Source organism: Mesoplodon densirostris, chromosome 2 (genome assembly GCF_025265405.1).
Source record: "Mesoplodon densirostris isolate mMesDen1 chromosome 2, mMesDen1 primary haplotype, whole genome shotgun sequence".
In the NCBI taxonomy this organism is placed as follows: domain Eukaryota; kingdom Metazoa; phylum Chordata; class Mammalia; order Artiodactyla; family Ziphiidae; genus Mesoplodon; species Mesoplodon densirostris.
The window spans coordinates 162,746,125-162,769,832 of NC_082662.1; the positions used below are offsets into that span (position 1 = coordinate 162,746,125).

Below are 23,708 nucleotides of genomic sequence, written 5' to 3' on the forward strand. Positions count from 1 at the left end.
CCATAGACTCAGGTTTGTATTCAATAAATGACCTTAAAAGCCACCTAGTACAATAACTCTATGTTAGGGCCAATTATGGAGAATTTGGTCATTATACTGAAGGCAGCAGAAAGTATTCAAAGATTCTAAGCCAGAAAATGGCATGATCAAAGAAGTGTTTTATTAAATATTACCTCCCTGAAATAGTATCAACTCTGAACCAGGGAAGACAGGAAGCAGCCAGCCTTGACCCCCTCCCTCTGACTGTTGGAGTCCTGCCCAGCCTTCAAAATCAAAGCAAGTACCATTTCTGAATTATGCCTTCTCAGAAACCTCCAGTTATCTTTTCTTCCCATGAACTCCGCTAGCTCTTGGTCTGTGCCTGTATTCTATAAACAGGATTGTGTTATACGCAGGCCTCTAACTCCCCTCCAACAAGGTCTGCTGCCTGATGGCCAACGGTGTGTTGCATTAATCAGTATCTCTGCCTCTCTCAGCACTGACATTACCTCGCAGTGTTTAGTTTCTTAAGAAATATTTATGGAATTGTATTTTGATACCAGGGTTATATACACCGGATTTTTAATGTTTATCTGCAATAGGAAATTTAAATAATTTGAAGAAGTGTGCCATAGACATGTGCTGCAGCAAGAGTATGGTACATTTAGGAATCCAAAAGTGGCCAGTCTGGGTACAGCACAGAGTTAGGGGGTGGGATAGAGAGGAATAGTAACAATAGAATAGGCTGAAGAGGTAAGCAAAAGACAGATTCTACAGGGCCTTGGAAACCACACTAATGAGTTTACACTTTATTCTGAAAGTAATAAGAATTCCAGAAGGAATGAGAAAGAACATGACAAGGGGCAAGGAGACCATTGTAGCAACCCACCCAAGAGAAGACTAACTTTAGTAATAACAATGATGATAGGAAGAAATAGAAAAAATTCCAAAAATATTATAGAGGTAGAATCATATGGACCTGTGAAAGATGGAAGGAAACAAAGGTGAGGGGAACAAGGAGTAAAAGAATGACACTCAGGTTTCTGGTTTGAGCAACTGGGAGTTACCACCCAGAGAGTGGGAACAATGGAGGAGGCATGAATTATAAAATCAGATGATGAGTTTAATTTGGGAATATTGGGTTGAGGCTTGCCTAGGATATACAAATAGAGATTCCCAGTTATGTAGCTGAATATGGTAACAGTTCAAGAAAAAGTTCTGGAATGGAGATCTAGATTTAGAGGCATCAGATAAAGCTGGTAACTGAAACCACTGTGGTGGGTAACACTATTGGACAGGGATAGTGCAGTGAGTGAGAAAAGAAAAGGGTCTACAGAAGAATAATGATAAAAAGCAGTTCTTAAGCCATGATCAGAGGATAAAGAGCTCCAAAATAAAAATGAGAAGTGGCTAGAGCAGAAAAGAGGAAAGCCAGGAGACAATGGAGAGTTATTTCAGCAAAGGGATAGGATAGGTCTCTTCAACAAGGAGTGGTTAATGATGTCAAACAAAGGACTCAGAGTTGTCCATTGAATTAACTGTTCGCTCCTGGCCGAAAGCAGTCTCAGTAGAGTGGTGTGGTAGAAACAAGACCATGGTGAGCCAAAAAGTAAAAGAGAAGTGAGAAAGAAGAAAGAGGAGTACTGACTCTAAGTCAAACCAAAGAGGGCTCAAACAAATCAAGAAAATGGAGTCCCTCAGAGATGCAGATTCCACGGCAAACGTCAGAGTGTACCTCTCCCTCTACTACTATGTTTAGCTTGTAGAGGACACTTGAAATTAAAAGAAACGTCAGTTGGGCTATGATGGAGGAATTACTAGAAAAATGGCAACATACAGACTAAGGCAGTACAAGAGAAAAGTCTATCCTTTATACTGTAGTGACAGAGCATTTAAAAAGCTGACTGTATATTCCTGAGCCCTGGGGTTTGTTTAGAAGCAGCTAACAGAGTTACCTCTTTTTTCTCTTCTTGAAGCCACCACTGTAGGTTACCACCAAGTTGTCAATAAAGTATAGCCCACTAAAGGACCCAGAGCAATCAGCTGGATTCACCATATTCTAGAACTGTGCTGTCCAATACAGTCACTGGTACCCAGAAGTGGCTGTTTAAATTAAATTTTTAATTAATTAAAATTTAATTTTCATTTATTCTGCTTTACTAGCCACATTTCAGCTACTCAATAGTCACATGTAGCTAGTGGCTACTGTATTGGACAGCATAGGTTATAAAATATTTCCATCATCTCAGAAAGTTCTATTAGACAGCACTGCTCTGGAGTAAAGAATCTCTTTTAGAATGTTCTTTTATATTACCCCAAGAAGATTATAAACAGTTGCTGAGAGTCCCAAGAGTGCAACTTATCACATGTAGGCTTGGCTCCATCCAATCAGATTGAAGCCAAAGGAAGAAGAAAACTACATGATGTTGACTGCCCCTGCAGGATCTTTAGTGGAGTCTCAAGCTAAATATCATGCAAGAAAACCCTACAGAACTTGGGGACCTATAAAAGAAAGATGACTCATCTCCTAAGACTCATTTTAAGGATGAAGATAAAGTTCAAAACAACAGATTTGAGAATGAAAGAGAAAAGTAAAAGTCCACTTATTTTTAAAACAGTGCTTGAAACATTAGAATTTATAACTTATTTAAATAGATGATACTAAAGATGTCCTTGCAAGTTGCTCAAATCTATATTTCTACCAGTCCCAGTAGGAAACCAAGCATTTAATTCCTAAATTGGCAAATAAGGATCTTGCTATAATCTAATACCTAAGTTTTAATTCTGCAAGAGAGAGAACATTCTCATGTACGAATAGGAACTAGATACACCATTACAATGGAATATGATTATGTATTAGGGACACATAAAAAAAGAAAGTAAAAAAAAAAAAAAGAATGTAAAGGTAAAGACCAAGATTGTTTTGGAATTTGGTGCCAAGGTTCACATATACTGCCTTTAGTAAAATGGTAACAGAGACATTCCAGAGGATCAGGAAAGAGATATAATGAATGCTACCACCCTTAGAATTTTCATGGTGCTCACATAACAAGAACTGAAATCTGCACACTATCATTTCAACTGTGAGAAAACAGGTGGGGAGACCTACTCAGCAAATTGAAAAACAGACCTCGGTCCGCTGTTTGCGGCACAGAGATGTTATTCTAACGGTGTGTATCCGGAGCCCATGTTTCTTAAACCACCAGACTACAAAAATCTTAGTAACTCAGAAGGCAAACTGTGCCCATGAAAATGGAGAAGAGCACAAGAATTTGAAAGTTCACTCCCCAAGGCATTCAGCTAACAAGCTTGCCTTTCTGTTCAGACAACAGGATTACTGAGAAAGAGAGGAAGTGAATGAAGAATAATTAATTGGAATAGCTTGCTTTCTTAAATAACAAAAACTAATTATGTTGTGTTAAGAAAAATAGAATGTTGGGGTTTTTTTTTCACCAGGGAAGAATGACAAATTAAAATCCTTAAGTCATGAGGAAAGTTGACATTTCCTTCTGAAATACTAAACTTTTAGGTTCAGAAACTATATTACAATTGAAAAATCAAGCCTTCAGAAATTAAATTCCAAAGCAAGTCTACAGCAGCGCTTATTGGACACATTACACATGGTACATATTTTACGGTCCATGTTTAACAAATAACTGGGAGATGAAAAAAAAGTTTCACATATTCAACATGGCAGAATAAATTCTATAGCGAAAAGAAGAATTTTGAGTTGTTCTGAACACTACTCTGAGACATCACTTTCCATTAATCTAATTTTAGCAATTTGTTTTCCTTTCTTTTTGATAATTTTTAGAACAAAAAGTCATCCCAGTTGAAAAACAAACTACATGTGTAAAATACTCTATACATCACCATCCTATAAATCTGAGGGGTGGTCCTCCTATTTTGGTAAATCTGTAAAAATCTCATGAAACTAATGTTTATTTTCCTCAACTCTAGACTTTAATTTTCTATCTTCACAACTTAAAAATACTTACATAATTGTCTTCAAATATGGCTTAACTTTTCTTCCTTGATGGAAACAGCATTCCTGCCAACCTCAAAATTTATAGCTACAACCATATTTTTTTAATTTTTAAAAGCACAAAAAATACCACAACTCCTCAAAGTGATTTTGAAATGAACATTTCTTCATCATCATAATTATCCCATGTCAAATTGAAATGCACTCCAACTCAGCATACAAACAGAAAGAACATTTACCTCTGAGTCTCAGTGAAAAATATTACATTTGGCGATAACATCAGCAACTAAAAAAGTCTTTCAGTGGCCATGATACTCCAGTCATTAAAAACGTCATAAATGAAGTAAAATGGTACATCTCGTAGAATCAAGTTCCCCTGTGTGTGTGTGTGTGTGTATGAGTGTGCACATATGGTACTTTCTCACTTTTACAGACTGCACCACAATTTTCAAAGGCACTTTCACATAACTTCATTAATTTGATCTTCTGAAAATCCTGAAAAGTATACAAGACAGGGATTTTTTATTATTCCATTTGACAGAGCAATAAACTGAGATACAGAGAGACTAAGTGGCCAAAACCCAAACTTCATCAGTGGCAAACCCTGGAAAAAGAATTCAGACTGTTGACTCCCAGACCAGTCCTTCAAAAGAAAGTTTAGGTGTGCAGTTTAAATTAGATGAGAAACGTGCAAAGTTGCGGGGTTTCTAAAGCAGTTTGAACAATGATTCTTTTTAGTCCCCTAGCATCATAAAGGTTCACAATCTATCTCACTGCTGGAAAAATAGGACTGTCACCTGGATTACAGAGAGACTGTACCAAAAGGCTGTAATTGAAGTATTTTCATTTGCAAAATTATATGCCTTTGAAAACCTAGTCAACATAATACTTTAGTTCAACAGTTTCTGAGGTAGAAAATATTAAAATTTACTGGAGGGCTTCCCTGGTGGCGCAGTGGTTGAGAGTCCGCCTGCCGATGCAGGGGACACGGGTTCGTGCCCCGATCCCGGAAGATCCCACATGCCGCGGAGCGGCTGGGCCCGCGAGCCATGGCCGCGGAGCCTGTGTGTCCGGAGCCTGTGCTCCGCAACGGGAGAGGCCACAGCAGTGAGAGGCCCGCGTACAGCAAAAAAAATAAAATAAAATAAAATAAAATAAAATAAAATTTACTGGAGAACATAAACTCTGGACCATTTATCTTTAAAAATAAGTAAAAGGATAATCTAGGGGGAAAATGTTTCAAGCAGAGTATAGGTGTGAAATTTAAATTTAGTGCTGGTTAAAAAACATGTTCAAAACTTGAATCTTTCCAAAATGATTATGATTTTTTTCTGTTTCCTCCTTGAATCAGGATACCATAGCAGGACAGTGCTGCAATATCCTTTTCACTTTTAAGTTATGGTGTCAAGTTTATATCTGCATCTGCTACATTTTTATAAAAATCGAACTGGCATTTGTAACCAATAAAAGTCAACATGAAAGGCAGTATTCCTGGTTATTTCAAATGACTCAAGGATTTCTTTTTCTCTTAAATTCCTCAAAGAAGCAAGTGAAGTAAATGGAGAATGCATCAGTTTAAATTTTTACCTGCATTTCTCTATACTTTTCAATTATTAGGCAAGCTCCTAAAAGACAATTTTTTTCCTTTTCTTTTTCTTTCCCCCATAGCAACTAGAGCAGAGCTCAGAACAGGCCACAAGGATTTCACTGACTACACAGAAAACCAGGTAGAAATTCTCAGGTCCACTCTTCCAGGCCTAGAGACAAGAAGACACATCAGAGTCTAGGTTTCTTGCCACTGGTGATTTTGCAGAGGGAAATGAGCAGAACAGATGATGAGAGCCATGGGGGCTAGAAGACAGGGAAGCAGGTCTGTGTGAAATGGCTGTGGAGTAAAACCCTATCTAGAAGTTGGAGCGGGCAGTGCGGCTAAAAAAGATAACTGTCTAAAGGAACATATTAATCTCTGAGTTCTAACAATTTTACACATAAGTCACAGACAGAAAACAGTTGAAAAAACTAATGTACCAAAACTAAAAACTAATGTACCACACAGTAGTAATAACTGCTGGATGCAATATGTGTATACACTATTCGTTAGGCTATGTTCAGAATGAGACAATTTTCTGTTGAATAATTGGGACTTTCCTCTCTAAAACATGCCTATAAATTCCTCAGGCCACTGTTGAGTTTAGATCACATGATCTAGATATCTGTTTCTTCTAAGTCAAAATGTAAAACTAAGTCAGTCTAGTTTTACATTTTCTTGTGTTTGATTTTTTATTTGTCCCTATTCTTGAATATGTAGTAAAGTAACAGTACATAGGCCTCTTTACCTTATTTTTTATATAAAATAAACTATATTTTATATACTTGAGGTTGGAACCACTTACATACCACAGGTATATTTTAGAGTTAGAATCAAAATTCTTTAAAAGCAATAAAAAACTGATTCCACTAAAGGGCAGGAAAAAGTGGTAAATTCAGGGTCTTGAAAATGTCACACAATAAATAACCAACCTTGAATACTTAAGCATAATGTTTACCTGATAATATCTGTGAATATAGCAATAGAATATTAGAAAATAACAGAACACATGTATGATAGAATAGCAATATATAGACAAGCTTATATAAAGTATATATACTTCATAGAAAAGAGAATGTTCATCCAAAAAGATTACATCTAAGTTCACAAAGGACAGGTTTTTTAAAAAAATAGGCCGCTATAGTCTGATTTAGGGATGGCCAAATAGCTTGTATCTTGTGAATTGCATTTGATATTTCAAATTTATATGAGAAATTGTTCCCTAACATATTTTAAATGTGCATCTGTTACTGCTTATCTATGGGAGCTCAAGTACAAACTGCAGATCATCATCCAAAAACAAGGAGTATCTGAGCTACATATGATTTCACATGCTGTACAATAAAGAAGCCAACTCCTTCATTCAGAGAACATGACCCCATGGCCACGAGGCTCAGATCTCCTCAGTAGGTTGACTCAGAATTAATCCTGACACAGAATGCTGGGGTTGTTGTAGAAATTCACATGTGTATTTGAGACAAACCAGCAGGAGGAATTCATGTGACAATCAAGGATTTCACGTACTTTGCGAAGCCAATGAAATCTTCATGGTTGGTGTTGATGTAGGAGACTTGGATGTCGATCAACAGCAGTACCTATAAGTCCAAGAGAATCACTTTAGTGAAAACCCATCTTAAATATTCTCAAACACTAAATTCGGTAATAGCCTACAAATCATTGATCTTTATTTAATTTTAAAAAGGATGCTTCAGTTAGAATGAAAAGTTGCATTAACTTTTTTCATTAGACTCTCATTTTTACTCTAAACTCAGAAACAAAAGATCTATGTGAAAAGTCTGAGTCCCACATGAAGATAACAGCATTATAGTTTATAAGCATGTACTTAACATGCTTACTTAACACAGAGCCAACTTAACACAGAACCTAGAATTATTCTATTCCTCTAAAACGTAGGTGTAATGTTCAAAAGGACACATGTATAAAAATACATGTGGCAAGAAGGTCATGGAGGAGCTGCTTAGAGCTTCCTGCTCCTGTAGACATCATATGTTAGCCACAAAATAGCAATATCACCTCTTGTTTATCCTCTCCTCTTCTATCTCTTTAAGCTCCCTATAGGCAAGTAGAAGTATCTCATCAACCAACTCAAAAAGGCAATATACAAATAAATAGAAAGCTTCCTTGAGATCAATAGGCTTCACTGAAGGTGAAATCTGAGTGCATCCAAACATTCGTGGTAACAGTTCATTGGCACAGTCTATATAATGCCCCCCAGGAGGTGCATCCTCAGGAAAGCCTTCCCTGACCCTCACCCCACACCCTCACCCAAGACCAAGTTGGATCATGCTGTTACTCTCATACAGTCTATAAATCATATTTTTTTATGTATTATACCCTATACTTTTTCTTTGTGGTGTTTATCACAAATGTAATTAATTATTTATATTATATTTTGTTTGATGTTTTACATCCCTGCAAGACTGTAAGCTCCATGGAAGCAGAGATTATATTTATCTTGTTCACCACTTTATCCCCAGAACCTAGCATGATACACACAACAGGTGCCTGAGAAATATTTGTGGCTGTAAATTCTATGACTATCTACCAGTCTTGAAGAATAGTTTATTTTAAAGGGAGAAATTTATTCCCATATAATTAGTACATGGCCAAGTATTATTGTTTCTCACTCATTACCCAATGCTATGGTCTCTGAGGCTTTGCTTTTGTGGCTAATCTCAGTTGGTCATCTGACCAAATCTTGCTGTCAGCCCCAAGGAGCCCTACCGAAAAAAAGACTAAATGAATCACCCCAAACCCATCCCCACTACCAACATAAAGTCAATGCCCAGGCACTAACTGGGTCAACAATATCATACTTGTATGAAAAACTTTCATATCATCAGATAATAGGTTTTTTTCTTCTCTTAATGAAGAAAACTGAAGAGTTAGGAGGAGTCATCACTATTAGATTATCTGTGGCATTGTCACTATTCTCCCTATAATAAATCCAGATTCTATTAAATTTTGTACCCCAAATCCATTTGGCTAGGAGTTTGGATCAATAAACCATAATATTTAAGCACAAATTAGTAGTTGCCACCATAAAGAGCAAAATATCTACATAATTCTCAACATTGCCAAAGGTTGTCATGAATATCTTGGACGTTCACACACATTAACTTGGACTGCAGTACAGGGGAAAAGTGGAAGAAAAATAACAACTATAGCTGTTCTCATTCATATTCCTGGAAACTGGGAGTCTGTTTTCATCCTAGGAAAAGAGCCAGGTTGCATGTGGGGGATGAAAAGGAAAATAGTACATTTTTTTCTCTTTTTTTCAGTCTCTCTCACTGCCTTTCTCACCCACAGTTATTGAAAATTTAGTTGAAGAAATGTAAAGCTACCCCTGGTAGCAGTAATCACCCACAAAGCCAACCATTTCAACATGCAATTACATGTATGGAAGCACCTAGAATAACAGCAGGCACACACCAAAGCTCAAAAAATCTTTGTTTTAGAAAAAAGTTCAGACAGATTTATGGTTTTTCATATTTTTAATTCTGAAGAATTTCCCCCACACACAAAGTTTCCACAGCAGAGGTTGGTAATAATTCCATTTTTTAAAAAAACTGCAAGAATACCTCAAAGCAGTATTGGCACAGAGGTCTAAGGAAATGGGTCACTCTCTGACCAGCGACTTCAGAAGTACCATATGGCCTAAAGCAGCACGGAGTTCAGAACTCAAATGTGAAATCTATGCAAACTGACATGTTCACGTTACCAAAAACATCCATGTTTTTACTATGCCACACAGGTCCATATTAGCAGTGGCAGGCACCAGCTTCTTCAGGCAGTTGATTAACTGTCAAACCAGGCCACCTGAGATGGTCACTTAGGAGAGAGATGCTCACTCCCTCCCTTAACTCCCACTTGGGGAATGAATTAATCACTACATCAGAGGTACAGATGGAAGACAGTCTCGCTTGAAATCAGAAAAGGCAATTCTTTCTCATGTCTACTATGTGTCATAGCTCTTTAGGAATAACAAAAACAACTAAAATTAATGAAGAACTAAGAGCTATATCTGGATTACTTCATTTCATCCTCACAAAATACCTGTGAGTTAACTACCATTATTATTCCCTTTCAGATGAGGAAACTGAAGTGTAAAAGTAATAAATAACTTGTTCATTTACACAGAAAGCAAATGACAGAGCTTGGGTTCGAACTCAGGTAGTCTGAACCCAGAGCCCACAATCTTTTTTCTTTTTTTTTTTTTTTTAATAATCTTTTCCCTTATTTTTTTTGGCTGCATCGGGTCTTAGTTGCGGCACACGGGATCTTCATTGAGGCATGTGGGATCTTTCATTATGGTGCATGGAACCCGCGTCCCCTGCATTGGAAGGTGGATTCTTTACCGCTGGACCACCAGGAAGTCCCTGGAGCCCACAATCTTAATGACAGTGAAAAATTTGAGTGTGTCATTTCAGTAAAACAAAAACTCTGAAACATGAAACATGAAGAAGTTAACTGATTTAGATATGAACACAAAGATAATTAAGATAATAATTATACAACTTTTTCCTCAATACTGTTTTTACACAGGATCCCTAAGAGTTAAGTAGGATGTATTATCATTTGAACTTCATAGAATAAAGATACAAATTAAAATGGTTATCTTAGTTACTTAAGGTCAGGAGTACAGTTGATAACAGAACTCATTTTCTTGGTCCAGCAGGAGCCGTGACATTAGGTGTGTGGGGGAACTTCTGGTCTCAGGTTGTATACCTGGACCCAGGCTTGATTTCACTGGCTCATGAGTTAACATTGATTTGTTTATCTCTACTAAGTCACAAAGCCTATTTTCCCCACTTTTGGCTATTGTGACTACTCCAAGAGTGAGGAAGTTGCAAAATAACTGAAAACTATGAATAATCGTTAGTTAACTTTCAAAACGCGATGATAAAAAGTAGCAGCAATGAATCCCAAAGCTCGAGCAGAGAGCAGCAGGTTGTTACCAGAGTCCCTCACAAATATCCCAACCTGCTGGGCCTCCATCCCTCTGTCTCTTCGCTTTCTCTTTCCACGCCCACCCCAACCCTACAGTACCCTCTGACACACGGTGCATGTGTCTCTCTCCCTGTGGTTTGTCTCTACCCCTCTCTCTCCTATTCTGCCTTCCTCCTTTTCCCCAGTTCTTTCTCTCCTTCTTTCCAATTCACCTAAGAACCACAAAATCTTGGAATTCTAACTTATAGAGGACTTCAGAGATCATATAGACCAACATTTCAACATTGTACATGAGAAAAAAAACAGTCCCGAGAAGTGATTTGCGCAAGAACATGCTGTTATTCTGTGGTGAACACATGGCTTCAGTCCAGTGTCCTCTTCGTGCTGTCACACTCGCAGCTGTGTCCTGGAACTGAAGAGCTTCTGAAAACCTTTGTGTTTCCCATTATAATGTTTTATAAATAACTAAGAAAACATCCACCTAAATTTAAGAAGCTTTAATTATTGTCATGTAGTCCTTAACTTTTTTCAATGAATTATCCTCACTTGAAAATAATCATTCATTCGTAGTTAGCCAAGATTCAAAGACAATTTCAAAGCCACTCCTTACAAACCATGTATATTTACAAAATAGTTAGAAATGCTTAAAAGAGCTGTTCTTAAATGTTTTTATTTTTTTAGTCATAGGTTCCATGGATAAGCTGATGAATAGCTTTATCCATTCTCCTCAAGAAAAAAAATAAAAACACTAAACATTTTGCAAAACATTTCAGCAATTTATGAATATCTTGGTGCCCATCTGTGGGCCCTATCTTAAAGAAAATATGTGATATGTTTCCAGATTAGTGGTTTTCAAAGTGGGATGTGTACATGCTAAGGGTACACATGATGATTCATGAAGTGTTGAAAAAAATAATGGAACTCCTATTACTGCTTTTTAAATGTTATCCTTCTAAGGTCTTTATATATGTTTATATTTTTAACATACACAAGATGTTAGTATAGCAACACATGTATAAAATTCATAAATAAGTAAAAATAAACATATGTGGTGGTGTTCTCAGCTCTTTTTTTTTCCATTCAGGGATACGCCGACTGTTGGAGACCAAACAACCCTGGTGAGATCTTCCACTTCCCATAAGGACCCTGCCCACTAGGGAAGGCCTCTCCTCACCTGGTCCTTTGTCTTCCCTTCTCGCTCACGAATGTGGTTAGCAACAATCCTTTCCGTTTCCTCGCAGAGTCTGGGGAAGTTTGCCAGCTGTCAAGAAAAACAGATCTGAGTGTTAATACTCAAATATTTATACTGCCAAAAAAGAAACAAAAATAAGTTATGTTGTATTCCAGAAGACATGCATTACCATTCTGGAAGCAGAAATGAAATATCCTAAAGAGGAATGGCAGAGTGACAGAAAAGACTGCACAAACTACAATCAGAAGTTACTACGTTATCTGAGAAGAAACACTTCAAAACCAGCAGAGAAATTCCCTGCAAAGAAAACAGAAACCCAGATGCCATCTAGCTCTATGCTGTACAGAGTTAGCACTTAATAAAGTTCAAAGATGAAGAAGATAGAAATGAGGATGAAAAGGAGGATAATGACTAACATTTATAGAGTGCTTACCATGTTCCAGGTTGTGTGCTAAGCACCACATGAATTACCTCATTCGAAATTCACAACAATCATAAAAGACAGATCCGATTATTAACCCCATTTTACAGAGGAGGAAAGCAAAGTGCAGAGAGGTTAAGTAACTTGCCCCAGACTACACAGTTCAAAATCGGTGGGTCCAGGATTCCTACCCAAGCCCTCAGACTCCAGAGTTCATGGTCTTGTCCATCACTCTTTGAGGGTGATTCACATTCCATGAACCACAGAGATCATTTTTTTAAATTCTACCCTAACAGATGTGTTTTTATGTACATATTTTTGGCAAAACTGCAGAAATAATGCATGTCAATCACTTATCCCATCTCATTTATGCAGGTAATTTTCCAAAATTTAGTTTGCAAAAATGAATGAATTATGGGGCTTCCCTGGTGGTGCAGTGGTTGAGAATCTGCCTGCTAATGCAGGGGACACGGGTTCGAGCCCTAGTCTGGGAGGATCCCACATGCCGCGAAGCAACTAGGCCCGTGAGCCACAACTACTGAGCCTGAGCATCTGGAGCCTGTGCTCCGCAACAAAAGAGGCTGCAATAGTCAGAGGCCCGCACACCGCGATGAAGAGTGGCCCCCGCTTGCCACAACTAGAGAAAGCCCTCGCATAGAAACGAAGACACACACAGCAAAAATAAAAATAAATAAATTACTAAACTCCTACCCACCCCCCAAAAAAAGAATGAATTATAGTTGTTTTCAGTGTAAGGAAGAAAAAGAAAAGGACACTATCAATACAAGGATGTTCGAGGGAGCCTAACCTAAAAACGGGGCTTAGTTGGGTAAAGTTGTGTGGAACGGTTGTGGGGAGAATGGAGCTTGCCAAGCACAGGAACATGTGTGAAGGCACTGGAGGACAGGGACAATGAGTGGTCAAAGAAGTAAAGGAAGGTCAGTGCAGAGAGCAAGGGGATGGTCTTTAGGCAAAGCTAGAATGGTAAACAGGGGCTTGATCCTTGTAGACCTGTTAGGAATTTTGGCTTCTGAAGCAATTCAGATGGAAAATAATGGGACTTGGACCGGGACAGCAGCAATAGAAATGGAAAAAAGTGGGCAAATTCATGGTTTATGACAGGCAAAGATTAATTCCATTTATTATAAAAAGCACTTGCAAATTAATAAGATTAACACTAATATCTCACATAAAAACAGGCAAAAACTGTGATTTAATTTAAAAAGAAATTCAATGGTCAATAAGAGATATTAAACTGCACAGAGTAATGCAAAGAAAGATAATAACTACTATGTTGTCAAGTTACTATAACCATTTTTATAAGACTTAATGCAGGTGAAGGTGCACTGAGACTAGCACAGTTTAAACTTGCTGAAGGGACGTCAATGAGAATAATCTTTCTGTTAAGCAATTTGGCAATATGTTTCAAAAATTTTAAAGACACACACACGTCAGTCTAATTACTTCATGGAATTCTGAGCTAAAATAATAAGGAAATTCATCATGGCGTTACTTGTAATAGCAACAATAAGACAAACAGTCATAACTCTATAAGCCACCTAAGTATCCAATAATGTTAAATAAATTAGGTAGGTCCACTAATGGGATGTAATAAGCCATTCCAAATAATAGCTAATATTTGATATAATACTATCTAATTTATAAATAATATCTAACAACATGCTAAAGTATCTATGACACTGGGTGAAGAAAATCAGGCTACTAAATATAAAATGTGATTACACACAAGCATACACACACACTCATAGTCACAGGCCACCATATACACTTGATATCCTTTGAGGATATAGCCAAAGACCTTAAAAACTCCAAAATTCTTGAGTAATACTGTAGCACATAATATTTCCCCTAACTTGTATGCTAGGCCTCCCTGAGATGTGATTGCTCCATGGTCATTGGAGTCACTGTGTGAACCTACTTTATAGCATGCATGATGCACATTAGTGTCTTAGCAAGACAACAAACTGCACTACTTCATGGAACCATTGTGATTACAAATCACATATAAATGTTAAATCACCTAATGCTGTAAGTCTGCTGTCTGTGCACAGAAAAGAATCTGCACAAATACTACAAAATGTTAATAGCAACAACCACTTTGAATGATGGGCTTATGCATAATTTTAATTTTTTTCTATATACATGTTTGCATTTTCCAAATTTTTCCACAACGAACATACTTTTTTTTAAATTAATTTATTTATTTTTGGCTACATTGGGTCTTCGTGGCTGTGGGCAGGCTTTCTCTAGTTGCAGCAAGAGGGGGCTACTCTTCGTTGTGGTGCGCAGGCCTCTCATTGCAGTGGCTTCTCTTGTTGCGGAGCACAGGCTCTAGGCGCTCAGGCTTTGGTAGTTGTGGCACACGGGCTCAGTACTTGTGGCTCGTGGGCTCTAAAGCGCAGGCTCCGTAGTTGTGGCTCACGGGCTTAGTTGCTCTACAGCATGTGGGATCCTCCCGGACCAGGGCTCGAACCCGTGTCCCCTGCATTGGCAGGCGGATTCTTAACCACTGCGCCACCAGGGAAGTCCTAGAGTACTTTTATAACAACATCATTAGAGCATAGAAACCTGGCTGCCTTGGTCACCTCAAAATTCACAGCCCAGTGTCTGTTCATGAGATCACCAAACCATCATCCCCTTACTGAGACTCCTAGCTGAATCCTGAGATCTGTGCTCATTTAGGGGCTTACTTCATGAATAACTTCAAGACACAAATGAAGCTTCCATTTTGAGTTTTGGAAACATTCTTCGGGGACAGTTCTATCATTCCAGAAGCCGTTTTATACTCTGAGAATACTGCAAGTTATTTTTTGTAAGACCTATAAAAAGTTTCTAAGTATGGAAGGGATAGCTGATGAATACTTGTCCTTCTTCTTGACTAATGCAAACCTAGGTGGCACATCCGGCACAAACCACTAGCCTGCACTAGGCCACCAGAGCAATTGTTCCTCCTCTGCACTCAGAGAGTACCCCAAGCTATCATTGCATACTTGCTTTTGATGATAGCCACACTAACATAGAACCACACTCCTGCCGAGAAGTGACTACACAAGCAATAGCGGTCTACTAAATAGGATGGGGATGCCAATAGCATTTAGAAAATGGATTATAGCAGATTATTTCTAAAACACCAAAGAGTGGCAATATAAATATTTATTCAGAAACTAAATACTTGATAGCTGAAGGACCACAGACTAGTATGCAGACATCAATAAGCCAAGGAAAGGCCAAAATGATAAGAGCAACCCATGAAGTAGAAACATCTAAGAACCCTCTAATCTACTGCCCTTGGCAGGAGGATTGATTTTTTTGTGTGTACCTCCTGATCTTTCCAAGCTCAATTTCATCAGGAAAGGAACCCGCCAGAGCCATATTTTTGTATCTACAACTGAGAAAACTGGATGCAAATGAGCCTAAATTCTAAGTGGGATAAAATGGAAAGAGAGTACACTAGAAGAACTGCCCTCAGAGAAATATTGAAGGGGACAGTAAGCAGGAAAGATCTAGGCATTACTGAAAGGCAGTAATGAAGCCAATACAGTTTCTAACTGGTTGGTCTTAAAAGGTTTGTAGGAGTGTAAAAAATGTTGTGGGAGTATAAAAATCAAAATGATGGTTTTAATTGCTGACTCCCAAATGTAATGCTCCAGTCCCAATTCTTCATAATACATATAGGAAGAAGGCAAAAAAAAAAAGTCCTACTGACATTCAGAATGACTTCTGAGTAGGCTTTCTGCCACTCATTTCATTACCTCATTCAGCAGAGTCCCTGCTCAGTTTGCATGACGTTCTACTTAGCTTTAACAGATACTCAGCTGATTGCTCACTTCAATCCCTTGCCTCTCTTCTATGTCTCTTACTTAAGGTGTAATCAGTTTTCTCAACCACTTAAGTCATTATAATTTTCAGTCTCTTTTGCTCTGGATGTTGAACTAAAAGCTTACCATTGTAAGAACACAATTTTTTGTCAAAGTCATCAAAATTTTAATCACGTGTGCCAAAATAATATTAACCTAGAAATCACCATCATTAGATCTTTATTCTTCTATTAATTATTTAAATATTCTGCAAATTGATTTATACAGGCTCAAGGAATTAAGGCTTTGCTATTGGATATAATAACTTTATATTCTTAAATTTATTTCACATCAGTCATTCACTTAACAAACATTCTTTGGGCACCACTATAGGCCAGCTCTGAGCTGAGTTTATGTCAAAGCACCTGATACTGGAAACCTCACAGTCTTGAGTGGCAGGTTGACTATACAGATAAATTGTTATGACTACATACAAAAATCAAGGAGAAACACAAAGAAGTAAGTGGCTAAACCTGCTCTGAGAAGGCCTCAGAAGATTTGATGCTTAAACAATGACGGCAAAGCTTCCAGACAAAGCTGAACATCTATTAAATGATGAATTACTTCTAAATAGCTTATGTTAAAATTATGTTGAATATTCTTAAATAATAAGGAAGATTAAATGGAGTAATAATACAATATACATGTATTTAGGAATCAAAACTTTAAATATATAATTCTAAGAGAAAACTTTATACTTGTTCTGAGACAAAGTAGCACCATCATTTTTTTAAATACAAAAACATGTTTTAATAAAATCCAAAATTTTAAGTATCATTTAGGGTAGTGTTTAATTATTTTGATGGGATGTCAATATAAAAATTTAATTTTAAGCATGGAGCACATTTTTCCCTAGAGGAAAAAAAATCACTTGAAAGACATTTCTACTCAATAAAAATAAATTATACACTTACAAAATGTATTAACCATTGATTAATCCGATCATGAGAGCCATACTATTAGGTTTCTCTTGGAACAGGCACAAGGCCAGGCAAGATTCTATACCTTCAAGAGTAACTAGTTCAATGCCTTAAGCAAAGACTCAGGTTCTTAGGTAACCATCTGTTCACAGTTCCATTGCAAACACCACTGAGAAAATGAACAAAAACCAGAATAAAATTTCTTTTATGTGCATGACTTGAGTTGATGGTTTGGCTGACCTAAAGATATGGGCTCTATTTTGATCAAAATACTATAAACCGTCCAGTGTTGGCCACGCACTACAAACTCGGTAGCCATAATGATTTCACTGCTTATAAAAGCATGCAATAATTTTATTCTATTTATGTGAATTAAAATCTGCCCTTAAAACCCCTAGTGATTTTTAATTTGTGTGTAGCATAATGGTGGATTTATTCAGGAGATAAGAGAATACTTATTTGGCACAACACAGTTGTTATAAAAAAAGGAAAAACAGAAGTATTCACATTTACAAAAGTGATCAAAAATGAGAAACAATTCTAGTAAAACAGGTCAAGAAACTTCCCAAGTGTAAGTGGGAAAATTCTTTATTGAGGATTCTATATTTTAGGAGTGGCACATAGGAAGTCTAGGAAGATCTAAGTGAAGTTGGTAAAAAGGGGAAGGATGCCAGATCCCACCTGGGAGGCCTTAGGTAAAGTAATCAGAGAGAAAGAAATACTGTTAGTCCTCCTTCTCCAAGTGGGCAAATCCCAAACCTCAAATATTTTCTACAAATGATGGGACGAATGGTGAGCTCTGTGAAGGAAGAACATATATGGTAAGTTGATATGTTCTCCATTACATATCTGACCTTATTATTTCTTCTAAACAAAGAAATGAAGAGAATGCTAGTGTTATTTATCAGATGCTAAGGAATTAAAACAAAAAGCCCAACCTTAAGTGAAATAAAGCTGAAAGGTAGTCAGAAGAGCCATAATCTCATTAAGTAATCAGAAAACATCCAAACAGGAGGGCAGGAGGGTGTTGGTGCTGGGTCAAAACAATACCTGAAGAAAATAACCAGGTTTTCATCACCACTCTTTCCACATTTATCTCTGGTAAACATTATTAAGCAGTTAAAATGGAACAAGAAAAATCATGCAGAAAGTAAGAGGAAAAGCAGGGGCCAGGGTAAATTATAAATTAAGAATTAATTGCAAAGATCATGAATCCTTTAACGAATTGTGAGATTAAAAGGTGAGATTACTATCTCTTGAATTTTAGTCAAGTCCCAGGACTGAATTTCATATAAAACCCAACAAATGATTCAAACTTTAATACTCAGCCTGATTTGAAACCTGAGTACCATGGCCCATTATGAGGCATCTGCTGTATGTGAAGCACAGCACAGAGTGTTTGACTGGACAGCTAGCCATTAGCAGAGATGAAATGCAAATCTTTATGTACAGAGTGAAAACAAGAGCAGATCTATCCAGATCTAAAAGAAAATCCTATTTGAGCATGATGCTTTGTAGCTATTCTCTTTCATCCTACAAGCTTTCATGGAAGTTACTCAAGTGACTACTTTAGCCAAACAGAAAATCACCTGCCAAGTCAATGAGACATGATTCATGTATTCAATTATTCATTCAATAATTATTATTGAAAACCTGGATGTTCAGGGGTTATAAATAGAGTAATGAGCTTAACAAACCAAGTCCCTACTCTCATGGAGCTTACATTCTCCAAGTCCCTCTACTGTCCAACAATCACAACAAAAATAAAAGACATATGTAGTATAATTCATGTGGTCGTATGTGCCACAAAGAAAAACAAATTTGGTAAGTAGATGAAGAATGATATGAGTGTGTGTGTATATGTGTGTGTGTGTGTGTGTGTGTGTGTGTGTGTGTTCGAAGGAAGCATGTGCAATTGCTGACAGAAAATAATAATTTTCTGTCAGAGGAAGACTCTGATTATGTGGCATCTGAGCAAAGACCTGAAAGAAGCTAGGATGTGACCCATGCAGATATCTCGAGGCAGAGCATTTCCAACACTGAGAATGGGAAATGCAAAGGCCCTGCACTACATCTCCTTGACCTGTTGAAGAAACAAGGAAACCAGTGTAGCTGGAGTGGACTGTGGGGAGGGAGATGGGAGAAGTTTAGAAGTGAAAAGGAGCAAGATCATGCAGGGCCTTGAAAGCTGTGGTAAGGTCTTTGGATTCACTGCTTAGTTATGTGTATTCAGGGTCAGATATCTACTTACCTAACATGCCACAAAACTCAGCATTTCTTCTAACAGCACTTTTTTGGGGTTTTTTGTTTGTTTTGGGTTTTGTTTTTTGGGTTTTTTTGCGGTACGCGGGCCTCTCACTGTTGTGGCCTCTCTCGTTGTGGAGTACAGGCTCCGGACGCGCAGGCTCAGTGGCCATGGCTCACGGACCCAGCCGCTCCGCAGCATGTGGGACCTTCCCAGACCAGGGCACGAACCCAAGTCCCCTGCATCGGTAGGCGGACTCTCAACCACTGTACCACCAGGGAAGCCCCTCTAACAGCACTTTTTAATGAAAAATCTTTCCCAGTGTTTCTAATAACCAACTAATGTATCTTTTTTATTTCCTTGCAAAGCATTTTTTTCTTTTTTCTAAGCAGGGAGAAAAAAATCAATTAATTCGTATGATGGCGATGCAAGAATGTGGCTTCCCAAGAGGCCAATAAATGGCACAGTTGCTAAACTGTGGTTAAAAAAACAAGATGTTCCTCTCAGTGCTTCCTACAAAAAAGCTCAGGACCCTGCAATGAAGCACTGGAGAAGAGGCAGTAGAGAAAAGCAGCTGAAAGATGATGCCCACCAGAAAAATTCCAAAGTTGAGATGTCCCTGGAGTGAAGCCAAATAGCTCATAAAACTCTAATGTCCCTGTCTTGTCCTCCAGTGCCCCAGAGACCACAGTGAGAAAACATCTGAGAAGAAGTGCATTCCCCCAGGTTAGCTTTGTGCCTTGTTATCTGAACACACATAAATCCCATGTGTTTCACTGATGTTTATTTATGTGGCTTAAGGAAAAGAAAACTTAAGTATTTTACACATAAGAAATTCAACATGAGCAATTGTAAGTGAAAATATTGTTTTAAGTTTATATATATATATTCACATATACATATTCTTATATATATATATATATATATTCACAATACAGTGAGAGTAACTATACATTTTAGATTGCCTGGAGCAGTCTTGGTTTACTCATATTATTCCAGTGAAAGTATTGATAGCTCCCCTTTTAAATCTCAAATCTGTGTTGGACAATAAATTATATGGTCACCTTATCTATGGGTTGTGTTCAAAAGGGGTCAAATAATTAAGTCCTGGCATACTCAACTTTAATTAGGATTATTTTGCTTTACAAAAGACTTTAATTAGACCAGTTTTAAGGTAAAAAAAAATTGAAGGTAGACATAATAAGGCCAAATATCAAGAACATCAAATTGAGGAATAAGGAAAAGGATAGATACTTGAAAGAAAACCTGTCCAAATTTTATCATTTTACAAGGGGTGACTAGAGGAAGTGGCAAGGTGGTGGAGTAGAGGGACAGGAGCTCACCCCTTCTTACAAAAACACAACTAACTACTGAACAGCCATTGACAAAAAAAAAGCAAAAAAAAAAAAAAAAAGCTGAAAACCACCAAAAAAGATATCCTACATCCAAAGACAAAGAAGAAGCCACAATGAGACGGTAGGAGGGGCGCAATAGAGATAAAATCAAATTCCATACCTGCTGGGTGGGCAACCGACAAACTGGAAAATAATTATATCACAGAAGTTCTCCCACAGGAGTGAAAGTCCCGAGCCCCATGTCAGCCTTCCTAGCCTGGGAGTCTGGCAATGGGAGGAGGAGCCCCCAGAGAATCTGGCTTTGAAGGCCAGCAAAGTTTGATCACAGGAATTCTACAGGACTGGGGGAAACAGAAACTCCACTCTTGGAAGGTGCACACAAGGTCTCATGCGCACCAGGACCCAGGGGAAAAAAGCAGTGACCTCATAAGAGACTGGGCCAGACCTACCTGCTAATATTGGAGGGTCTCCTACGGAGGTAGAGGGTGGCTGTGGCTCGCTGCAGGGACAAAGACACTGGCAGCAGCAGTTCTGGTGAGTACTCATTGGTGTGAGCCCACTTGGAGGCCGCCACTTCCTCCCCAAGACCTATCACCTCCCAACAGTGCTGGGATGCCTCAGGCCAAACAACCAACAGGGCAGGAACACAGCCCCACCCATCAACAGACAGGCTGCTTAAAGTCTTCCTAAGCACAGCCCTGCCCACCAAGAGGGACAAGACCCAGCTCCATGCACCAGTGGGCAGGAACCAGTCCCTCCTATCAGGAAGCCAGCACAAGCCTCTTAGACAGCTTCATCCACCAGAGGGCAGACAGCAGAAGCAAGAAGAACTACCATCTTGCAGCCTGTGGAAAAGAAACTGCAATCACAGAAAGTTAGACAAAATGAGATGGCAGAGGAATATGTCCCAGATAAAGGAACAAGATAAAACCCCAGAAGAACAACCATGTGAAGTGGAGATAGGCAATCTACTGGAAAAAGAATTCAGAGTAATGATAGTGAAGATGATGATCCAAGATCTCAGAAAAAGAACTGGGGGGAGGGATAGTTTGGGAGTTTGGGATTGACATGTACACACCACTATATTTAAAGTAGATAACCAACATGGACCTACTGTATAGCACAGGAAACTCTGCTCAATATTCCACAATAACCTAAATGGGAAAAGAATTTGAAAAAGAATAGATACATGTATATGTATAATTGAATCACTTTGCTGTACACCTGAAACTATACTCCAATATAAAATAATTTTTTTAAAAAAAGGAGTGATTAAAATATTCTTTTTAAACCAAGTACAGATTTCTTTACCATCAGGATAACTTTAAAATATCTAAATTATTAATAAGTATTTATAGAATGTCTCATGTAGGATTAGTCACTGGGTTAGGTGTCAAAGATAAGATAAAAGACAGATCTTTTTTAAAAGGAGCTTATCATGAGCAAGAGGAGGCATTCACCTAAACAAATAAATTACAAACAAATTGCAATGCAGTATCATAATTGTTATGATAGAAGTAAACACGGGGTTACAATTAAAGCACTAAGAAGGGAGTGAGGATGGAGACCAAGAAAGGGCTCACAGAGGTCCTTCAGGAAAAAGGATGACTGAGCTGTATCTTAAGGAGACTCTCTAAACAAACAAAATCACATGTACAAATATTAAAGGCACAAAAAATCTTTGTGAATAGTGCAAATCACTTCGAAGGGCTGAAGCAAGCAAAAAGTGACAATGGATGTAGCTGGAGAGTTATTCAGGGATCAGATGGTGAAAACTAAACACAATCACAAATGATTTGAACTTTCTTAAGGTATAAGGAGTCACTGAATAATTTTGAGGGAACAGGCAAAAAATATGTGTGCGTATTTTAAAAGGGCCATTTTGACAACAGTGAGGAGGATGAATTTGAAGATGACCAGTCTAGAAGCAGTAAGATCAGTTAGGAGGTCACTGTAGTAATTTAGTCTGGGGGAAAACAAAACAAAACAAAACAAAACTGTTTAGAGCCTTAAGTAAGAAGAGAAGGTAGTTGCAGTAGACTGTAGAGTAGACAGTTTCAGTTAAGAAGCTTGAGCTGGTGGTATAGATTTGGGAATTAACAATGTTTTAAGTGATAGTTGAACTATGGGAGATATGATCTGCCAGGGAGAAAGGAGAGAGAAGAGAAGGAAACCAGGAGCAAATTCTGGGGGACTCCAGTGTTTAGAGGCAGGCAAATGTGGATAAACTCTTGAAGGAGATGGAAGAAGAATCATGAGAAAGATGGAGGAGAATCCAAGAAAGACAGGTGTCAGCTTCAAAAAGAGAGTGGAATTCAATATCGGGAATAAGAATGTCCCTTCAATTTGGCAATCGAGTCTCTGGTTAACTTTTACCATAGTTATTTCAATAGAGTGGTGGGTGGAAGCCAAACTTCAGAGGGTTAAGGAATTAACTGGAGATGAGACAGTAAAGATATAGCAAGCATAAACTACTTTTTCCCCCAAGAAGGTTGGCCATGAAGAAAAGGAGAGGAATAGGGCAGAAGACAGGTTTTTGTTACTTATAAGTCAGGAGAGACATAAATATATTTATACATTGACTTATTTTAAAATGTGATGGAGAAGGTGATGATTCAGGAAACAGAGGAATCCAGAGAGTAAGTTCCTTAAGTAGGTGAGAGTACAGGTAGAAGCCCAGACCTGGTCAGGATTAATACTTCAACAGAGACAGAGAAAAGGATGGGCATGGCTGGGAATACACATAGGTTTGGGGGCTAGAAATTAATGTTCCCATTTATGGCCTCCATTCTCTCTGTGAAATCATTACTGAAAGTGATGAGCAAAGCATCTTAAAAAGAGTGTTAAAAGTTTAACATCACTATGGTGGAGAACATTGCAAGTCACTAACTAATGAGATGCTGAAGACAGTGGGTATATTATGTGGCGCTATTCCACACAGATAGAGGGTTGTCTCCAAGCTCTTCAGCAACCTGGGGGAAAGGGAGATAAAAGACAAATAGTAAATTCGACCAGCCTTAGGGTTTTAACAGGTGGCAAAGTTAATCCAAGAGGAATTAAAGTAACAGATCAGAAAGTTAAAGGTAAATGTACTGCTTGTCATTTTATTGCCTCTCAGCTCCAAATTCAACCTGCTTGCCCCCTCTGTGAAAATAATCCTGGGCCCTCTAAGTA

At 38.1% G+C, this 23,708-nt stretch overlaps 1 protein-coding gene across 8 annotated transcripts in view; it reads right to left on the reverse strand.

Annotated features, from left to right (window-relative positions):
* Positions 1-23,708, reverse strand: part of DNM3 (dynamin 3) — a 576,796-nt gene that overhangs the window by 334,585 nt on the left and 218,503 nt on the right. For all 8 annotated transcript variants that reach the window (XM_060091253.1, XM_060091252.1, XM_060091255.1 and 5 more), the window contains exons 11-12: positions 11,698-11,784; positions 7,077-7,147 (exon numbers count right to left, since the gene is read on the reverse strand). In XM_060091253.1, the coding sequence (XP_059947236.1) occupies positions 7,077-7,147; positions 11,698-11,784 (158 nt within the window). The remainder of the gene's footprint in view (positions 1-7,076; positions 7,148-11,697; positions 11,785-23,708) is intronic.